Source organism: Hippocampus comes, unplaced genomic scaffold, assembly GCF_001891065.2.
Source record: "Hippocampus comes isolate QL1 unplaced genomic scaffold, H_comes_QL1_v1.1 scaffold57, whole genome shotgun sequence".
NCBI classification, from domain to species: Eukaryota; Metazoa; Chordata; class Actinopteri; order Syngnathiformes; family Syngnathidae; genus Hippocampus; species Hippocampus comes.
The window spans coordinates 374,835-397,815 of NW_017805039.1; the positions used below are offsets into that span (position 1 = coordinate 374,835).

At 44.0% G+C, this 22,981-nt stretch overlaps 1 protein-coding gene across 2 annotated transcripts; it reads right to left on the minus strand.

The window, feature by feature from the left end:
• Window positions 1-580: 580 nt before the first annotated feature.
• On the minus strand, window positions 581-21,094 carry nectin3b (nectin cell adhesion molecule 3b). Of its 2 annotated transcripts, XM_019864406.1 has the most exons (8): window positions 20,899-21,094; window positions 13,644-13,991; window positions 13,235-13,534; window positions 13,005-13,122; window positions 12,272-12,423; window positions 3,804-3,948; window positions 2,057-2,159; window positions 581-1,969 (listed from the first exon to the last, which is right to left on the minus strand). In XM_019864406.1, exons 1-8 carry the CDS (start codon window positions 20,975-20,977, stop codon window positions 1,790-1,792), a joined length of 1,425 nt encoding a protein of 474 aa, XP_019719965.1. In that variant the 5' UTR covers window positions 20,978-21,094; the 3' UTR covers window positions 581-1,789. The 2 variants fall into 2 exon arrangements, with proteins under 2 accessions (XP_019719965.1, XP_019719964.1); XM_019864405.1 differs by lacking the exons at window positions 581-1,969; window positions 2,057-2,159; window positions 3,804-3,948 and adding an exon at window positions 6,462-9,516 and having other exon boundaries at window positions 20,899-21,090.
• Between the last annotated feature and the right edge of the window lie 1,887 nt (window positions 21,095-22,981).

The following is a 22,981-nucleotide window of genomic DNA, read 5'->3' on the forward strand; positions in this document are numbered from 1 at the left end:
AAAGTGCCTTTGGACTCTTCCACGTTTATACACGATGTTTCCATGCATAGGAATTTAATAATGTCACTCACAGAGCTTACAATGTGACTGTCATCGTAATGGTAGCGATTAAAATTATCCCAACTTTTATACTACAGTGAGACATGTCGGTTGTTTAGGTAACTCTTTATTTAGACCCAACTATTTATACACAAACAATTTTTTAAAAAGTACATTTTCCACGTGTCGCCTCCCAAAATTCCCACAGGCACACACCAACATCTTGTAAAAAGTCTTCCCAACAAAAGTGGAAACTGCTATAGCTGCAAAACTCCTTTCATGTTCTCTCCAGTAGCTGGAAAATTCTGTGGTGCTTATACTTTTAACCGTAAAGTGTTCCATTCTGACAAAAAAAATTCTTGACATGATACAAGATATACATACATTGACTGCTCACCTCTGAACAGCTATTTCGGTAAAACATCTCTAGCACATTGCTACACGACCCCCCCCGCCCCCACCTCCAGAGTAATCATGAAATCGTCCCACTGATAGGTGCATTTAACAATCATCTAATTTCTTCAATTACTCTGTCTCATACTAGATACCTATCTCATATCTTTTCGTTCTGCTATCGTCTAAAATGTAAAGAACGACCTCGAAATAGCAAATTGTCTCATCGCAAACAACACAAATATTAGCTTATCGTGGCTGTATTTCTATGAGGTCAAAGTGGCATATTTCCTATTTTTCAGCAGTATTGAAAGTAGCATAAGACAAGCTTAACCAGTGTTTCTCAACTACTGTTCCGGGACACGAGTGTGCCATGAGAGATAATTAGGTATGCCACAGGAAATCTTTTTTTTTTTTTTTTAATTCATTTAGAATAAATGAAAATTAATATTTATTCACCCTGCCAGCGATGTACAGTCACTTGCAGAAAAATTAAATGCTCTTCCATTAGAAAGCAGAAGGCACAATTAACTTGTGTATCCACCTGCTGCCATTCATAAAAAATGGCTAAACAGGACAACAATTTACAGAGTCATTACATTTGTGGGAAAATTGAGATGGGTGACGCCGCTTCGTAACAACTTGTCTGATGATTTTTTTTATCTTTGACTTGTGAGACTAAACTTGCGATATGAGAGCTTTATGGGTCACAGTCCCCTTAATGAGCAAAAGCAACACTTTGGCAAATACTTCATAATTCTCCAGAATGTGGCTTCAAGCCGTCTAATGCCACTCCTAGTTTAAGTTTTTGTCAAGTTTAGTGTAAAACAAAGACAAATGCATTTTTCTTGATTTAAAAAAAAAACAAAAAAACAAAAAAACTATATTGCAGTGCTATGACCCATGAAGCAGCAGACCATAAACCAACGGTGCAATATAATCGTACACGTTCATATCCTTTATCTTTTGTTTGGAATTACAGTTATTTGCTAGTGCTGTACTTAGTGAGCTAAGAGGGACGTTAAGGCGTTATGAATCCCACTGGAATTCTGGGAAGAACACGCCCCGCGACGATACAAGGTAGCAGCCTTTCATAGAATTCAAATGTGATTCATAACGAAGCCTCGATGGAATACTGTAAACAAGTGGATTAGTCTTCTTCATCAGAATACTAGTGTTTACACTCGTGGGGCACACATAAGATATTTTCGCAAAGATTTTTGACTTGACTGCTTTAAATGCTCTACAAGAAGGCGAGTTTGGCCTATGATGCTTCCCGATCTGGACCGATGGCTGGGTGGACAAATGCAAACTTGCTCAGACGTTGACGGGGGTCAAAGCGAGCGGCTGCGTCACATCACACGTAGTGTTCACGGTGGTTGATGTACACACGCTCCGTCCCGCTTTGATGACAAACCCACTCCAGGCGGGATGACTGCGTGGGGCTTCGTCTCCCCGGTAGTCCCCCCGCCGCCGCGGCCGCCACGAGGGGTCGCCGCCTCTCGGTGGCCTCGTACCTATGCTCGGCCCTGCGGTTCTGCATGTGGATGTCCACCAGAGATGTAGTACGCGTGGGCAAAGTGGCATCATTAACGTCACGGTGAGGAGGGGGGGGGAGCTTTACCTGACACAGCCAGGCCACCTGCGATGCATGGACACCCAAAGGAACAGCAGGCGCTTGCTCCGAGTATGGAGGAGGAGGTTTGTGTGTCGGCGGAAGGTCAATCCTTCAGAGGATTAAATAAAGACATAAAAGAAATATCACTACAAGATTATTTCCTTCGGCAGAGAATGCAGCATTTTGAAACACACAAAGGACAATAATCTGGTCTGAAACATGTCAACAGAGTTATCATTCGACCGATACGTGTGCAATTATTCCACGTTTCATTATTCTGCAATGTTTTCATGATGACGGTGATTGCGATGAGGATGCCAAAGGCACTTCATATGAATACTGACCCCTTTATCGACATCGACTTTGCAACATGGAATGATTTTCGCTTTCAAGATTCCAGTTGATGCTGTACTATACACTTATGTGCGTGCGTGCGTGTGTGAGATGAAGGAGAGTGGCGAGGCCTGCCCGTGTTGTCCCACTGGGACATCCAGCCACAGTCACGCTTAAGATGCTAACTTCGTTACAGCACTGCAGGGTGCGCGGTTCCGCAGTGTCACAGGGCCGCACACTTTCCACCCGAATTGCTTTTTTTTTTTGACAAAAATGTCTGCACTGCATGAATATTGATTACTGTACTGTTGAAAGGGGATGTCAGGTCAAAAAAATCTTTACACTGATATGTTCTATGCACCCCTACTAGTGTAAACACAGCATTCTGATTGATATTGCGTTTGCCGGTATATGAATTAATCAATAAAATCCATTCGGTTTATCCATCGCAGGGGCGGCCATTTTCCCTTGTGCTGCCACTTCTTGTCGACTGAAAATGACATTACAGTTCCTATAAAGGGCTCGGGGTAACGACCAATCACCAATCGGAGAGAGATGGATAAAACAAGGTGGATTTTGCGGCTTAATTCATTTTGATGTGTCATAGGTTGACTTGAATTTTATTTGGAAAGTAACATTATTTTGACTTGAGTTTATATGTTGTGGCCGCGTGGTGCGCAGTTGTGACAGCCAATTTGACTTCATTTTTGTCCATGAAATTGTCAAGTTCATCCTGAATAAGATGCTTTGAAAGGCACTTTGAACACATACTGTAAGCATGTGTTGTTAAAAATTTGTTTAAAAATATGACATACATATGCTGATCAAAGGCTAATTTTGAACAACTCATATCCTTCAGCTCTTCACTTTTGTAAAAGTGCGTTGTGACTTGGCAAAATTAGGGAAATGTGAGGTGGAAGAATTAATTTGAATATTTACAATACAACTTTACACCACCATTTCTTTTCATAAAAACAACAAAAAAAAACCTCACCATGATTACACCAGAGTGACAAAACTAAACGTTATGAGCCGTCACTTTCTCCTCCTTTTGTACAGAAGTACGCAAGGACACATGAACAAGGATAAATGAGGGGAATTAACCCGTGACCTTGCACAGGCGTTACAGTCCGCAGGTTACAAGTGAGAGCGGCGTCGTGGACATCAATACTAAACGGAAGCTTATTGTAATTCATTAAAACAAGTCCTCAGGCACTGAAAGCAGCCTCAGGGTTGAGTGTTTTAACATGTTTTCACAAAATAAGACAGAGGGCTATCTGTTCACAGTTCTTTGGCGCCCCAGCGGTGAAAGAGAACCCGCTGACAGGCTTCAGCCAAGGCTCAAGGGGAATCATTTTTCATCAGTCATTTTTTTGGTGTGTGTGTTTGTTTCTAGTTGAGTCAGATTTCTTTGACTTACACTTTGTCCGAAAAGGCCGCCGGCGGGGCCTTGCGGGCCTTGACTAGGACGATGATGAAGACGGTGATGAGGAAGAGAGCGAGGACCGCGCCGATCACCGCCCCGGCCACGGCGATGGAGTTTGACCTTTCGGCCCGAGACTGTTCTAGGAGAAGAAAGACACTTTTGAGTGGTCACAAGCGCGGCCTGCAGATGTGGACAAGATGATGCTGTAACCACAGCAGTAAAAGCTATTCACTATGCCGACCACCATTGTGATACATCACGACAGGCGCTCTGTTTCACACTACAAAGTTGTTTGGAATATTTCAGTTGTCAACACGGGAGGGGTACAACATTCGTAACAACTGTCAGCTGTCTGCATCATAATGCAGAGCACAAAGTACAGCCACTCAAAACTGAGGAGCATTAACTTGTAAATGCAAATTATAAGAAGGATCCCTTGCTGGTGAATGCATACCTACAATTAATTATGGCAATTCAGTTAGTGGTTTTAGCCTGCCCCCCCCCCCCCACCCCATTAATACCTTCTTACGGCACATTGAACAAATCACACGGACTACTGGAGTGAAAATAAGTTCATTAAACGACAATTTCCTGCATTAGTGACCCTTCCGGTGTTTCTTTGACCATGTTTTGCTCACCGCCATCACACCCTCCCCTCCATCGTGTGTGTAGATCTTAAATACTCTTGTAATGTCTGCTGAATTAGCTTTGTTAGACCATATGCCGGCATACGCACCACGTCGTCCCTACCCCCCCGAAGGGATTAAGACTTAACGGCGATTAAGATGCATTCATGTCACAGGCCAAACCGGCCGGGCCCAGCAGGTCTGTGTACAAATGGGAGTATGACACACACACACACAGCCCACAAGGCTGACGGAGGACGAAAGGTGACAGAAGCAAAAGTACACCGGCAAGGGTCAATTACAGTTGATTTAGCTGCTGAGGTCGGGGGTGGGATCAATAATGCACTGCAATGAATCTTAAATACCACTTCCATCATGACGCATACGGACAAGTGTGGACTTTGGAGCTTCCTCATCCCCACGCGCCCTTCATCTCGTCCTCCACCCTCCGCCATAGATGCCTCGCCCTGACGGCGGCTGAACTACGACATGGGTCGCGCCGCTTGATCGGCGAACGCCTTTAAAAAAAAAAAAAAATGCAGGTCGTCACTCTTCCCGCCGTAATGAATGGTGACTGACCTTCACTGCGTGGCAGAGAAAGAAGAGCAGCAGCAGCTGCCGTTGGGGTCAAAAGGTCATTCTTGATTTATCTGAAACAAATGTAGTTTTGGCTTTCCCTTCATTTTGGAGATGTAAATAACAAAATATTGTACTAACTTGGGATGTACTTTTCTTTCTCTACGAAGCTTCATTTTAGTTTTGTTTTAAACTCACAGTCACCCAATGTCAAGTAAAAAAAAATGTTTGGGTACGATATAATCAATTCTTATGAGATGAATTTCTACGAATTGTCCTCATTCAATCTCAACAGGATGTAGAGAGTGCCCGTGAAGAAGACATCAAAGCTGGGCGATGTCATGCAGTCAGATGATGAATTAAAGAAGAGAAGCAAGGGTGATGACAGCGCAGTCCGGAGCATCCTCAATAGCAGGGTCAAGGGTCACACTACTGCCCCGAGGGAGCCCATGCCGCCGTCGTTAGTGGCAAAGCGTCACCGTTTCAAGCCGAAATCGCAATTTCGTTTTTTCAGCTCAAAGACGTGGACCATTTAATCCCACCTCACTCCGAGAGGCTTTCGGCTTCCTTCTTTGTCTGTCGTGAAAAGTAACCTTGGAAACAGGCACGTTTCAATCAAATGCTAATTCCAAGCTCTTGTTGGCAAGTACGCCAAAAAGTCGAACATCGCGATTGTGGAGTTGCTTCAACGGGACGCCGTGTTTCAAGGCCACGAATGACAACAACAGTCGTGACCTTTGCATCGCAAAGTCATCATAGCTGTCATCGTTTCATGGACAAGCACAAGAAAGTCAAGGTCAGACCCACGTGGCGTCGGCCATCATGCAGGAAAGGGTAATGGGACATTCCCGGTCTCGGCGTGTCACAGCTTCGAGCACCCCCGGCATTCCCCCAACCCTCCTCCCTAGATTTTGTGGCCAGGTAACGGGAAGAGAAGCAGCCCCAGATGAGCTTGTTGCCATGGGGACAGTCAATGGGCTGGAGCGTGGGACTCGGGGCCAGACAAACACTCAGCGTTTAATTTTACCAACTGCTAGACAGTAGGGGAGAGACACGTGTGTGTGTGTATGGAGTGGGGGCGGTGGGGTTTGAAGTTACAAAAAGGAGAAATAGACGGCACATGAGGCCTTTTTGTGCTGAATCCAAAAGGAAATTCTGACAATGGAAATCCAAATTGCAGCGGAGAACAAATGGCCGTATCCCAGCTAACGACAATAAGCGTAATCCCAGATAATACCGAGACTACACGGTAATGAAGATGAAGCGAGGAAGCATTACATCATCGGCAGCGTCCCAGATGTGCATACTGGATCTGAAGGAGCGAGAGGGAAGCAGGGGAGGGCTGACGGAGCGGAGCGGGGGGGTGGGTGGGTGGTCTTATGCAGCATTCGGGAGCCAGAGATGATGTCATTTATTGAAGCACAAAGAGCCCAAGACGAGAGAAAAGAACTCACATGTGCTAAGGTGCTTTATTGAGATAAAGTATCTGAGGGGTGGGGGGGAAAGAACAACAAATAAATGTTTCACGAACATAAATATATATTTCTTTCCATTAACTTACATTCCTGTTGAATACTGTCCACATATTTATGTACAAAAAGAAAAAGGAAACGACTCACAGTGTTTGTTTACTGTGGTACTAACCTGTGAACCAGAGACAACTAATTTACAACCAAAGTTTGTGTTTTAGTGACGATAGCGGGTTCGGAATACTCTGGTGTTTACGGCGGATATATGGCACTGACGACAGTAAATGGCACCGGGCATTGACAGGGAAACTACAGATATGGAAACAAACATCTTCTAAGGCACTAGTTCATTTATCAAGGTGTCTCGTAGCTTCGCTCAAGCAAACTGGATGAAGTCAGGTACGAGGGCTGCAAAAAAAAAAAAAAAAAAATCGATTTGTCAAGTTTCCGCCTTAGTGCATAGAAGCAAAAAAAAAAAAGAAAAAAAAAGAGGGGATTAGGCAGCCATGCTTCCTGTTACCTGCAAGGATGTTTGCCTGGACACCGAGGTGGCCACAATGCTTATTTTGTCACCCGAACCATGAAAATGTCACGTCAGGCCTGTTCTATTTTGCAGCGCTCAATGCGGCTGCAGTTTGGAGACACACATGAAATTGTATTCTCAAGCCATCTTGCCCACCCAGAGAGACAAACGTTGCCTGCGGAGCAATTTCATATCTTCCCTACACCAACTTGTGTCCAAAGCAAATTCGAAGTCTTTCCTACCAAAAAGACCAAAAAAAAAAAACAGAGTACACGCTTGGCGGCGGCAGCCACAAAAGATGGCACTCTTTAGACTGTACAAACACTGGAGATAAACGTGAAAATATGGCCGTGAAAGATATATACCTTTTTTTTTTTTTTTAACACAAGGAGCATGTGTCTCTAGTATTTCACATTAGAAACGACATGGTTTGCACTGGCCAACATGCCACTACCACGATGGCTGCCTAATCACAGCACGACAGTCACACCCGGACTAATAAGAACATCAATTAAACTAAACGTCCACCGGACGACTACCGTTAAAGTGGCTAAGGTGTCTTTCCATTTCAAGCTACGGGACCCTGTGAGAAGCTAATCTATGCTACGACTTCATTGTCATCTAGTGTTTTCTACACACAAGCAAATATTTGGCCTCTGAGCACATATGGTCAAAGATGACAAAAGCTACCGTTTATAAACACTACTGTGCAAGGAGGAGATTGTCCGATCTCCTCCATCCCGTCTGGTAAGTGCACGTGCCACAATACTTTACATCACAGAGAGATCCTGAAATGATATCCTGACATTTGAGAAGACTAAAACAAATCTGGTCCCCAAAACCAAAATCCACGATAATCCAGCGCGGCGTGTGCATCAAAACAAAACAAAGATGAAGAATGAGTGAACCAAATGTCATCGCCCGCTTTTGCATACAAACCACGTGGTGGGCCCCCAGTTAAAACTCAGATTTGTCCGGATATCATAATCATCAAAATTATACCTGCGATGATGACAACAATCAGAGGAGAAGTGATGAACACAGCTACTGGAGCACAAGTGCCACAGACAAGCATTTAATTGACACCGCTACAGATTAGTGGACCCATTAGTAGCGGTAGTGGCGCTGCTGTGTAACTTAATACCGTACTCCGGTCTGTGTTGGCGGCCTTGTTACTGACAACCCCCCAGTGGATACACTGGCCCTGTGCCAGAGTGCAAACTGTCCAATTGTCATGTCGAGGCATGGTCAACTAAAAAGAGGGTCCAACTCAAGAGGCTAAATAGCGGACCGTGGCGGGTCCTTTCATCACATTTACAAATGGGAGACTTCACGTCTGATGGTGGAAGGGACCTGGCTTCCTTTCTCAACCTTCCTAAGCACAACAGTAGGAGAGGTCCATCCCAGAACATTAACTCAAGTTAGCAAGGCCTCAAGTTAATTGGGACGGGGGTGATTATGGCAAAAGGCAGTGCAATTAATTTGACTGATAAATGGGAGGTTAGGACCAGTAACCATCGGAAGAGCCAAGACTCATCGCAGGATGGACATCAGGTTCTGGTCGGCCATTTCATCTCAGTGTAGCGTATTCAGAGGTCACAGGTCTAAAGCGGATCGGTGTGTGCAATGTGAGAAAGCAAGGCCACCGGGGCTTCCTCACCTGACAACATTAGCGACTGGACAAAAACTGGCGGTCCAGGGAGCGCACACACATTATCACACAGCCACGAGGCTCATTCACATCATGAGCCTCTCTCAAGTGTCTTCCAGGGTGCAAAGGTATTCGAAGAAGAGAAGTCAAATGTTTTCTAATTTAGTAAAGTGGTGATCGGGACGCCAGGACCAGGGAGCTGGTCAAACGTACCACTCCCTGCGAGAGATGACCGAGCCGTCTTTGTGAGAGACGTAATCGCCCCCCGGGCCGCTATCGTAGCAGTTGTTTGGCACGTAGGGGGAGCCGTTCCTCGCAGGTTTGGGAGAGTGCGCGTATCGGGGCCTCCTGGGCTGCTGCTGTGGACTACAATACTCTGTTTGTCCCTGCTGGGGATTCTGCTGGTTGCTGTGGTGACCGCCCTCCCTCATGGCCCGCGTATAGCCGTTAGACGGGTATTCATCTCCGTTGTCGCTGCAGTGGCGCTTGAGCTCGCGGCCGCCCCACTCCTCTCTGTCGTGGTCCTGATGGCGGTGGGAGCCGCCGCCGGCTTTGGCGGCGTGGAGCTCGTGCTGATTGCCGGGGGCTTTCTGGACATCGCCGGGGCCCGGGTACTGTTTGGCGTCGTAGTCCCCGTGCAAGGTCTGCTGTTTCCGCAGGTAGTACACGCCGGCCAGACACAGCAGCAGCAGTAGGAACAAGGCCCCGCCCACTGCCCCACCCACTACGGTGCCCAGGTTACTCTCGGGTAGCGCTTCAAGAGTAGTGGAGTTGAGATGAACGTGGCGCTTATCGTCCACTAGGGTGGAGGAGGAACCAGAGAGGACAGGAGCAGTAATGGTGGAAGGCATGGTGGGAGGATCTAATAGGGAGTAGAGGGGGTGGGGGGGGGAGATGAACACACAGACAAGCACAATGTCAGTGCAACTACATTAGACTACAGCAGTGATTCCCAACCACTCTGCCATGGCACAGTGTGACGTGAGAGATCATCAGGTACAGTGGTGCGGGAAATTAGCCAATTTCACTTAATTGCTGCGAAAGGTATTATTGATTTCATGCAAAGGATAGTTTATCTGTTAGTGACACAAACAATTGACATTTCTTCAAGCAGATGGTATGACATATGGCTTCCTCCAAGTAAATCATCTTTGTGATTGTGCTCAAATGAACAGCTGCAGATTACACACAATGAGTCCATTTCTATGTAAATTGAGATGTTTTTTTTTTTTTAGTCTATACACTTTGCGATATTTTTGTTTGCTTGTGTGGAGAGATTTTCCCAAACGGAAAATATGTGCCTTGGCTCAATTGACGTTGGGAAACACTGTACTACAGGAGGGTTTGGTTGACAGAACTATTGAACACACAACTACAGTCAGAATTCTCAAGGAGTCAATGCCAATGGACAAGGTGTGGGTGAACTTGGTTTGGATTATTAAAAACCCTGTCAAGTGGGCCAGGGAGTCTTCAGTTTATCTCGACGTAAGCACACAAAGCGTAGGCGTAGCTAGCTAGCTAGCTAAATGCATGTCACAGTTGCACCAGATAACTGCTGATGCAAACCAAGCAGTCAAGTTCTTATATAACGGGAGAGGGGAGACCCGTGTCGTGGCCCAGGTGAGTCCCTGGCCACTGACCACAATCAGGACAACTGGTGAAAAACGGTTTAACACTGTACTATTGTCTTGATATACATTTTCCGCAATTATTCAAACACACATCATGTATTTCGACATAAATCTCTGAATTCACTTTACGGGGGACTTAAAAGCTTGAGATTAGATGTCATGGTTGGACATGGAGGTTATATCGTGATGACAGCTGAAAGAAGGATCTATGAAGCGCGCCAAGGTTATAAAACGCAGCGCCACAAGGCAAAAGTTTTCTTGTGTTGCTATGTTAAGACCAGAGTTTAAGAAATCTAGAAAAACTTTGGGTCACAAAGGACAACTATTCGATCCATTTCAAATTAGTGGGTGGTTTGCAGCGTTTGATAAATTGTATTTAGTCTATTAGTCATTCTAGGGATGTTTGCCTCTATCTATTCGAGGACTCTTGCACAGACTCGCATCATTATTCATAACAAAGGAAGCCACAATTATCTACTTCTCCTATCTTCTGGGGCTGCGTATTCGAGTTGACTGTTTGATGCTAGCATGAGCCGAAGACGAGCTAGCTAGTGCGTGCGGCGTCACCTGCCAATCAGGTTTGATGTTTTGAATTACATTCGAGGTTAACCATCTATCGTGTTAAAAAATACATCAGATGCATGGTGAGATTTGATTGGGTCATGTACACGGTCAAAAAGACTTACTTGTACACTTATACGGCCATTAGGAATGTTATTCAAAACAATATTTTGACAAAAACAATTTGACCGTGGAACGAATTAGGTGAATGAAATCCGAAATATTTCCAGCCTTGTGTTAAGATATCAGGTACACAAAACTAATAACTCAAACGCGATCAAGCACAACACTAAAGTTACTGAACATTCCCTTTTTAGTTCACTTGGAATTTTAATCCATGTTATGTTTATATTATGCCCTAACGGCTACTTAGTGACAGCAGCAACAAATTACATTAGTTTCAGTGCGGGAGGGCTAAAATATTTGCGGAGTGTTCTGTATTCTGGAACTGCTCTGCATTTCTAGCATATTTACAGCGTTGCTGTAACTGTTTAGACACTGAGCTCACATCCAATTCATTATCCAATTTCCTGCTAAATTCACATACGCTGAGCTAATGATTGTTGGGCTGGCAACATCAAGACACTGCCCTAACGTCTTGCAATGTTAATTAAATAAGTGTAAAATGATCGGGATGGAGGACCACAAAAACGAAAGAGTGAAGTAAAAAGAGAGAATGAGAGAGATGGAGAAACTCAAGTAATGAGAACTGTCGAGAAGCCAAAGTGGTGCCAGACAGGATCAGAGACAGATACACTTCTGATTGGATAAAGCCACAAACCCGGAGGTCTCGTCGTCTTTATGTGGATGAATGGAATACATTCAAGGGAGGTGGTCAATTCATGTGAGCCCACTGACACAGACAGACAATAAGGAGTAAAGCAAGCTCGCAACACATGTCATCGAGTGAATGCCTGCGCAGCCCCTCTCATAAGAAAATGGAATATGTATGATCAATAATATATAAGAGTTGAAAAGAACGAGTTAATGTTTTATGAAAGGGAGACATCATCCCACTCAGGCTGAAGACTTTTGCCTCTTCCCATGTGGCACAAAACACACACGCGACACATTTCAAGGCCATGCTAAGAAGAGAAAACATAAAAACGGCAGGCGGAGGACGACTTCACTAGCTACTCATAGGCCAAGAACGTGCTATATGAACATCTGGGGTGTTAATGTTTATCATCAGCAAGCAATTATGGGTCAAGTATGATAAGTGCCCATACATGCTGGTGAATGTGAATGCCCTGGGAGGCTGCCAGCAGCTGGTGCACATCGGACAGAAGTGAGGCAGAGTCACATTTCAGCTAAAAGCACAGCGTCCCACAAAAGCGATGCATTCGATGATGCGTGCGGCATGCATTGTGCATCCTCAGGCAAATGGGAGCCAGACGCGTTCCGGTGTGCGAACGCCGCGCTCACCTTGTATGAGAATGCGAACGTCCCGACTGCGGAGGTTGATGTCATTGGCAAACTCACACCTGTACACGCCCGAATCGTTCCTCTGGAGAGGACGGAGGAAAAGCAGTGTGCTGTTGAGGATTTCGACGCCTTCTGGCATCTCACCATCCAGCCTGGAACAAAGAAACAACGGGAACATTCTGATCAACATGTCGGGAGTCTCAAAGTGCCGATGCGGAACAGACTTTTCCACTAGACAAGTGAAGCAAACATCATCACTGCTCATCTACAACCTGACGCTAATCCCTCAGAACTTTGTAGAGTAATGGACACTTTTTGTGAGTTCATTTGTAAAGCTGGCGGCACGAAAGCGCCAAGTCAACAATGACGAGAACATCCCGACTATTGCATGAGCGGATTCCAGGACAGAGTGATCCATGTGACTCCGCAAGAACTCCAAAATGTTATTTCACTGGACAAAAGCATTCCATTACATCTCCATTTCACAACAACAAAATATCCAAAGAGCGCCCACAACACAAGGAACAGTTGCACATTCTGGTTTCATCAATCATGATTCAGATGGACTGCAACCACAATAAATATTTTTAATACCTATCTTAGAGCATTAATCAAATTTGAGCACCATCTTGAAAAGGCAGATTTATTTTATTTTTTTTTAATAGTTCTGGTAATTGCATCGCTTTAGACTGCACAAGTGGTGAGGCCAGTCAGCGTACGAAAATACACCCACCTGATCCATCTGAAATGATGAGCTGGCGGGTTTGCATTGGCTTTGCACATCATTTGAACACTGTCCCGGCCCACATACCAGTCTCCATCGTATCCCACCACAGAGATGTCAGGAGCAACTGTCGCAAAGAAACAAAGCTGATGAACCGATGGCAACATCACGACACGCAAGACCGAATGTTGTGGGTAAACATATGCTGAAGAAATAGGAGTCCAAATAGATGCACCTACACTGTACATTCAACTGGTAGGGGACCCTGAAGTCATTCAGCAGAGCCGGGTGGCGGACAACGCAGGCGAGCGTGTGGCCCTGGATGTGACGGGTGGGCTGCCAAAGGTAGCGCACTTGTGTTGTCGTGGTTCCGTTGACGTCGTCGAAAAGCTGCACTTCCGACTGGCCGAAAAGGTTGGACTCCCAGGACACCTCGGCGGGGGGGCGGGCCCGCTCGGCAATGCAAGTGGCCACCACGGTCTCGTTGCTCCCGTCTATTAGCGCGGTTGAGCCGGCAGACACGTAGACCTTTGGCTCCACTTACGACAACAGAGAAGAACAGGCATTCAAGTGGACGGAATCAAAACACTGTCGAGGACAGGTCACAATGAAACATTTTCTATATGGACATATGCTTTAAATGCTTACCGAGCACGCTGACAGTCGTGGAGGCTTGAGTGTTCCCGAGTGGGAATGTCGCCACTTTACAGGTGTACATGCCCATGTCCGCAAAGCCCACATTCTCCAGTACGATGGTGGCATCGTGGGACGAGGGTGAGCGGAAATACAAGCGATGGATGAACTCTGGGGAAATGGAGATGCCGTAGTGCGGGTTGTAGACGGCCACCGTGACAGAGCCGGTAGGCAAACGCCGCTCCCAAGAGCTCTGGGTGAGAGTTAGGTTGGTCGCCACATCCACCCGGCACTCTAACGTCAGGTTCTTCCCCAGCACGGCGCTCACACTGGGGGGCACCACCACCTGACTGGCCAACAACCCTGCCACAGACATACGTATGCAAAAATGAATGTCCTGAATACAGAAGCCGTTGCTAACTTACTCATCTCTACCAATGAAGTTGTCTTCAAAATCGGCCTAAAAAGAAAATAGCAACACGAAAATTTGACAGTTGCACAACCAATAAGTATTTTCCGCACTATAAGGCGCCTCGGAGTATAAGGCGCACCTTCAATGAACGGCCCATTTTAAAACTGTATTCATATATAGGGCGCACCGCATTATAAGGCGCATAGAATAGACGCTACAATCGTGGCGGCGGTTGCATTATGCATCCACCAGATGGAGCTAGGCTGAAGGGAATACAATACAGATTTATTTATACAGAGCCTTCAATACCGCTGCAGCCGCAGCAAAGCCCTTTACAGAACATTTAAATGACTATGTCCAAGGAATCCGATTATTGATCCATATATAGGGCGCATCGGATTATAAGGCGTATGGTCGGCTTTTGAGAAAATTGAATGCTTTTAGGTGCGCCCTATAGTGTGGAAAATACGGTCTGTACATTTCCAACAAACATGTATAGAAAGTGCTCAAATTGTGTTCTTTACATCCTTTCTCATTTTTTCCCCCGCAACACTGAAAGAGCTGAGCATTGACTGCGTTTAAAAATAAATAAATAAATAAAAAATCCAGTGGCCTGGGATGCAAATGTATTTTGTTTGACGCCCCCAGCCAAACAAAAGAGAAACAATATAGGTCATACTAGGACTTTTGCTCAAACTACATTGAGGAATATTTATGGAGTTGCTTCTAATGTGTCATAGCTCTTCAAGCGCAGAGCGATGAGACATTTGTGGCGATAAGACGGGATTCAAAGCATGATAGCATCACAGCGGGCGTCAAGCATTTAAACAAATAAAACACAGATGACAGTGGGAGCGCTCATTTGATGAATCTGTTTAATCTGCAGCTTCCCTCCACCCAGACGGAGCGCATGAAAGCAGTCCCTTCTCGGCACGTCCTCTTTTCGAACAAACCCGTGGTCTTTTCTGTCACAATCGTGACACCGCTCAAAAGCCGAAAGCTCATCTTTTTAAGGAAAGGCAAAAAAAGGGATACGACAAGATCCCAGTGAAGGCGGCAGAGGCGAGGGTACATGTCGATATGGCCATGACATCACCGCTCAGAGAGAGAAAGAGGAAAAAAAAAAAAGTGCAAGGAAAGACGACTGAGAGGGATGCTGTCGTCAAGATTCCAGTTAAGAGAAAACAGATGAATGACGTCACAGCTTCATGAAAGAAATTTTGAAAATGTGTCCCTAAACCTTGGACCACATCACTAATTGCAACAAACTGCCAACGCGGATAACATCACGACTAATCAGAACCTGCTGTGCTGCTCGGCAACTGAGCCCAAAACACTATTCCATTGTTGTTTTGCCAAAATCAGCTCCATCTCCGGCCAAACTCCCTCTCGAAAGACCGCGTCCTCAAATATTGGTGGACCGAATACGTGAAACGGCTATTGAGCAATTATTTTGTTGCTACTAATTGATTTTTCTTTTGCACAATAGCTGCAAGGCGCACGAAATAATGACAGGCACAGGCAGATTTTTTTTTTTTTTTTTGCCCTCTATAAAATTTATCACTACAAGGAGAGTGAAGCCATTCTGAATGAAGAGTGACAGGGTCGCGGCAATGTCGGTTCACTTAGTGGGGCTAATTACTTTGTAGTTGCCTCAAACAAGGCGTCCACAATTTCACACACTGGCACACAAAAGTGAAATTCAATACCAAGTACATCACGACACATGGCCATAGGCAATAATTCAACTGGAAACCCCTGGCACTAATCAAATTGTACATGTGCAAACATATTTTCACTTGAAGGCATAGATATCACCAATTGGCAACCATCCTGGAAAAGAATAATTATGTCAGGCTGAGACCTCAGAAGAAATATGATGCTCCTCTCACAGCACAGTCAGTCGCCACTGGATGCATCCAGAAATGCTTAAAACTTCTTGTGAATTTGTCCCAAGAGACGCATGACAGCATTTTAAGGACCCAAGCCAAAGCGATGTGATGCGATGTCTGCTGCTCGAATTAAACTTGTCAATGTTTAAAGCCGTGGCAGCAGTTTTTCCATTTTATGGAGTGGCTTTTATGAAGCACAGCTTATGTTGTATTTGTTACAACTGGCTGTTTGGGTGTTGACATTTACTGGATCAATAATTCTAAATGTACTCGAAATAACAGCGTTTTTGATGCCGTTTCACAAGCGTGTGAAGGCATTACAGGCTTAAATTATCTGCGCCATGAACAATTGACTCAGAGGGTCCACTTGTTGGATTGGAAACTACAGATATTCATATTTTTAGTCCCCAGTTTAAATATGGGACCTTTTGGTGAAAGACAAAGCTAATGTTACACGTCCTGTCATGAATTGGGTTCATTAAAATGTCTATCCTTGGGTGGTCCGCCCGTTTAATAGCATCTGTAGCTAAATGTTCAAATCGCCAAACTCGACTCCCGAGGGCCACTGCTCTGCTACTAAAAGCGTTAAACTGATTTCTCCACTTGCCGTTTCAATACAGGCAAAATAATAATGTCAGAAAACAAGGTACAAGGAAAGGAAGCAGCATTTCTCCACTTCTGAATTCGTAATGACTGAGGTATAGTGACGGTGTTCAATTTTTTATTGGTGACATGACAACCTTACATAAGCGTGTCCTCGTTTTTCTCCGACTGAGAATAAAAAGTGACGGGAATAGGGGGGCAGAGTGTATTTGATCATATATGCAGCCTCGCTTGACGTAACAGGAAGCGTGTACTTTGCGTGCATTCAGGGGCGTCTTAAAGAAGCTTCTTGGTGTGCAAATGTAACACAATCTGTCCCCTTCACACTCAGTAAAATAGGAAAAAAAAAAACAGATTATAGATATCCTAGCATCAAGGACACAGCTCTCCCCGGGGACTGTGTGAGGCTGGTTCTCACTTTAGACAATAATACCTTTACATGCACCACTTTCAGATGGGTGACAACTAACTAACACAAAGCATGCGAGTAGAAAAGCTTGAGAGATTCCCTGGATCCATACGAGAATCTTGAACTGACTCCCCCCACGCCAAAAAAAAAAGGGTTTTCCCCTTTTATGTGGTTTGATGTCAGAGACACTTTGGGTGGGATCATGCGATTCATCTCCTTTTGAACACGAATGTTCTCTATAGAGAAGGCATTGGCAGTTACTTCAAGTTAGTCCATCAAGCATGTGTAAGTGGTAGCAGGAGTATAAATATGTATGTCTTGGCAGAGGCCGGCGAGTCTCGCTTAAAGTGGGAATCAGAGCAGAAAATAGATGGTGTTAGGGTGGAGGTTGCAGCGGTGCTTGGGCAGAGCAGGACAGAGTACAGCTGAATCATCATTTGCAGTCTAGACTTATTCAACTCACAAATCAAGTTCTTGTACAAGCGGCCCGGCTTTCACAGTGGTACAAATGCGTCCGGCGCTAAGAAATCAATCAAAGCGAACCACTCTCACAAGCGTTTCTTGAAAGACGTTAAGCAGTCTTGAGGCGCTATTTCAAAAGGTCGTAGATTGAAGGGAAAAAAAAACAGTTAAAGGCACAGTTGTAAATGTTGCATATTTGCTTGATACAATTTTGCAACTTTGGCACTGAAAGGGTTAAGCCATCTGTCCATTCCTGAAAATGCGTTTGTGAGCGAGCCATTTAGCACTTCGGCCTCACTGTTGTCTAACATTCAGACTTAACAATCTAATCAGCCCAAAACACAAGTTTCTCAGCCAATTAGGGCGGAACAATTTTGGAAAATATTCTAATTGTGCCCCCCACCCCTTTCAATATTGCGATTATGATTTAATACCTGATACATTTTTTTTTTAAACAAATTATTATTTGGGTAAATCTAAACAGTTTCTCGTGCAGTAATCGATCCGTAAGTATTGTTTTCTGTTGCTGTCTTGTATTTTTTTTTGCTCATGAAATTTTCACGACAGTGTTTCTTTGGTTCTGATTAGCTGTTAGCGTGCGAATCAAAACTGAGAAGTGACAAAAACAAATAAACGGCAAAGAAAAAGAAAATTGGTCAAAGTTGGCATGTGTCACTGTTTAGCATTCCATAGTATGTTAAACAGTGACTGGCCATGGTCAGTGTTTGGCTAAGTGGTCAACGTGGGGACAGGGCAGTGTTTGTGTTAGGCGATGACACATACCACACCACTACTTAAATTGACACAAGCATAATTAACGCTTGGTGATGAAATCCGGCCTCCAGCACTATTTCAAAAGGTCGTAGATTGAAGGCGGGGAAAAAATAAAACAGTTAAAGGCACAATTGTAAATGTTGCGTATTTGCTTGATACAATTTTGCAACTTTGGCACTGAGCTATTTCAAAAGGTCGTAGATTGAAGGGAAAAAAAAACAGTTAAAGGCACAGTTGTAAATGTTGCATATTTGCTTGATACAATTTTGCAACTTTGGCACTGAAAGGGTTAAGCCATCTGTCCATTCCTGAAAATGCGGTTGTGAGCGAGCCATTTAGCACTTCGGCCTCACTGTTGTCTAACGTTCAGGCTTAACAATCTAATCAGCCCAAAACAGAAGTTTCTCAGCCAATTAGGGCGGAACAATTTTGGAAAATATTCTAATTGTGCCCCCCACCCCTTTCAATATTGCGATTATGATTTAATACCTGATACATTTTTTTTAAACAAATTATTATTTGGGTAAATCTAAACAGTTTCTCGTGCAGTAATCGATCCGTAAGTATTGTTTTCTGTTGCTGTCTTGTATTTTTTTTTGCTCATGAAATTTTCACGACAGTGTTTCTTTGGTTCTGATTAGCTGTTAGCGTGCGAATCAAAACTGAGAAGTGACAAAAACAAATAAACGGCAAAGAAAAAGAAAATTGGTCAAAGTTGGCATGTGTCACTGTTTAGCATTCCATAGTATGTTAAACAGTGACTGGCCATGGTCAGTGTTTGGCTAAGTGGTCAACGTGGGGACAGGGCAGTGTTTGTGTTAGGCGATGACACATACCACACCACTACTTAAATTGACACAAGCATAATTAACGCTTGGTGATGAAATCCTGCCTCCAGCAGATAATGCACAGGACTGTGGCGGCCTGCGTCGGCAAGAACCTGCCCACTGGTTGTCAATCTTACGAAAGCTGGGCTCACTCTTGGGCCAGCAGTTTGTGAGGCATGATGAGGGCTGGCACATTGCGCAAGACAGATTTACCCCGCAAACAAGCCCACTTCACCATAGCAAGAAATTGTAATAAAAAATCCTAATCGCTAGCCTAAGAAAAGAACACTATAAACTTTTTAAAATGCCTAACAAAAATAAATAGATAACACAAGTTATTACTTATCAGTCAGTGAAAGTTAAAAGTTAGATGCAAATCGATAGATGCACACAATGAACCATCTTGATGTCAGAGAAGTGCAATTTTAAAAAATCACCTGCAGTTCGTTCTTTGCAACCTACACCCAACTAGCACCCCCCCCCCCACCTCCTTAACGCTGCACGTTACAGAGCAAACCAGTAGCTGAATCAGTATATCTGTCATTTTCCGCACTGTCAGTTCGACATAATGTTCTGTTTTTGGATAATAAAGGGATGGAAATTTGGGTTTTTAAAAATTCTGGTTCGTCAATTATTCGAAAACAAAATTGATAGGTTAATCACTTTTAAAATAATCATTAGTGGGTGGCTTGAAAATGCAAAAATATGCAGCTCAAATCATCTTTTCTTATTCAAATGAATGGAAATTCCATTAATCCATTCTTGTTGTGAAGGGAGATGAGTTGATTGAGTTCAGTTTGTGGCCAACATGAGTTGAGCTTTTATCTACTAGTATACTCAATAATGGATATAGGTTAATTGTACTTTCCGGCATCTAGTGGAAGACGATTTAAGTTGCCTGCCACTCTACATTAGGGGTGTCAAACTCATTTTTGTAGCGGGCCACATCGAAGTGACCGTTTTCTTCAGAGGGCCATTATGACTGTGAAAGCATTTAAAGAAGTCAAGAATAATGATAATGGTTGATTCAACAATTGCTGAAGTTCCTGTAATGAGGTGTTTGGTAACAGGAAAATGCTTACAATATCTCTCTTAATGATTACATATGAGAATTTGAAATTTTGGTCCTGATTTTAGCAACCATGGTAGAAGTTGACATGTTTTATTTGCTTTCTCGGGCCACATAAAATGATGTGGTAACTAGATAACTTTCTGACCAATCAAGTCAAATTGGCTAATTTCCCAGACACACCTGATGATCTCTCACACACCGTCGTGTCCACGGGGGTTGGGATCAGTGTTCTAAATTGTGGAAACTACCTGGAAATCCGCTGAAAATATTTCTCTCTGGTTACAGATTGATCTTCCGATATGCAAATCAAGTTATTTTCAGTCTGTTGCGGGAATTAGCGTTAACGTCCCGGTACTTTTGAAAGAGGGTTGACTATACATGCCCTAGAAACACGCTGCTTTGACAGAGAATGTCCAGGCGTTAATATGGCTGCCATTGAATCAGCGGGGTGGCGATATGTACAATTTCTTTGCATCTTTTCCTCGGCCGTTCCTATGGAGTGTTACTATGGAAGCTCCGGGTCGGAGCACGATCAGATGTGGTGGTACTGGCTTGAAACACGCCGAAACGGCGATGCAAGTCAACTTGCAGCCAAGTTTTCTCTGAGCTATTCCATTGCGAGGGCAGCTGCTAAAAACGCAAGAGTCCAATAAATAATATTTTTTAAAAATTAAAAAGAAATGAAAGAAATCCTCACTTTCAGACCACGAGGGACGCGAGCTTTAATAACTTGGTAGCTGAACGTGCGCGGTAGTTAATGTCTCAACAACTTATCTTTTCAAGTGTTGGTAAAACACAACGAACAAAAATCCCACTCACCTGTCATATGAAACAAAAGGTGAAACAATGCGATCTTGCCATAGCGTCCGAGATAAGTTCGGTCAGAAAAAGACGCCATTGTTGCTTTTTTTTTTTTTTTTAAATCAAGGGGACAATTGCAACAGGACACGACAGCCGCGAACCAATTTGATGGTATGCACTGAGTGCACAGTGGAACCTCCTCAGCAACAACTCAGAGTGCATGCGGACCGTACCATCCTCCCCACATACAGCAGGGGGAATATCAACTCACCTGCCTCTGAATTGAATGGCATTTAATCGTGGGTCCAAAATTAATTTTACCCTTGGAGGAGTGAACCATTATTATTCACATTACGTCATCTCTTTTAAAAAACCAATATCAGTTGATTAATCAAGTCACTTTAATCGTTTCTGTCTCTGCACACGACGAGCTTAACCAAAATTGTCGTCAGCATTGCCGAAGGCTAAAAATATATACGTAATTTGTCTAATTCGCGCAATTGCCCGACTGTTTTCACACAATGTAAATGTGTCAATGTTTTAATTGTTTTAAACTATTTTCAGTTTAATCTGTGTTCTTTTTAAGGTATGTGCAATGTCTTATCTATATGTGAGCTATATGACCTATGTAAAGAGCAAATGAGTTTTACCATGGACAGAAAAACATGTGTCTCTCAACCTCTCTGTCCATCCATCCATCCTTTCATCCACATGCTCAGGCTTGAAAATGTCTGAATTTTAAAATTGTGAATGTCAGAGTTCTAGTTTAAATTGGATACTGTAACATTGATAGATAGATAGATAGATAGATAGATAGATAGATAGATAGATAGATAGATAGATGGGTCCCCTCTTCTGCACTCTCCTCTTTGGTTCACTCCACAGGTTTTCATTGGGGTTGAGGTCTGGCGACTGATGGCCATGGGAGGAGCTTGATTCTGAGTCTGGTGAATGGTTTCTACAATTGCCAGAATGGCTTTTCATACATCTTAACCAGGGGTGCCAATAATTAGGGAGGGCACTGTATACACATACGCTGAATATCTAGATATACTATCAATATATACACATGGGACTTATCGACTCTTTATAATTAGGTGTTGATGACGTCACATTTACATGTGGGAGGGCCCCCTTTCCCCCATTAGAGGCGTGTTGCAAGATAAGCATAGATGCAGTTAATATCATTGATAACAAGTTCCATTTACTTATTTCTTTCAGGTAGGCCTAACCCTAATATTTTACTCGCTTGGCTTCATCCATCACTAAAAATCCCCATTGCATAATTCTGCTTTCCCTACAAATTCAAGTAAAAACCAGCAAAAGTTGGTCGGCACATCGAGTATTTCAGTCTCATTAATGTCTGCATGTGGGTGGGATGGAGTGGGGGTTGGGGTACAGCGCTCCCTCCTGCTGACAGAAAGCTAACCAGGTCAGCGCTTTAATTTGAGTCTCAGTGCCAGCCTATGGGGGAACCTTTGGGGATACCAGTTAAAATGGTGGCAGAATTATTAGTCGAATTGCCGCATTAGTGCATTCCATTTTGTTGCCTTCACTGTCACAGGCCAAAGCCATTGTTTGGAGCTTTCATTCTATCACCAGCTTGTTATGTAATTGGACTTTCAACACTGTTGAATAGCCTGGCAAGTTGCAAACGAGAGCCGAAGCTTATAGATGTTGAACATGGAGGTTTTGTGCACTGTACATGTCCACATGCTGCATATTCAAACCATCCTTATGAGTCAAGAAACAGAGACTCATTTACGAAATAGAAATGTCGGGCAAACAGTGAGGGAGTAAGTTCAGGGAAAATAAAATGGCATTCTACATTTTCTTGGTCAAAGATGTGAAGGAGTTTGTGATCATGACAACAACCTTTGTCTCGGTGCCCCTGTCACCAGGTACTTCCCCCTCTCTGGAATGTTTTTCAGGCCTCCGAGTGCTCTTTCGCAGAGGCCAAGGAGGTTTTGAGAAGACTCCGCGCTCATGGCAGAGTAAAGATCGGTTCAATTAGTCCACCTCCCGCTCAGTCTCCTTTTTCTTCCATGGGTTACCACTTCCCTCCCTGTTTACGATCATAAATTGGCCTCGCAGCCTTTGT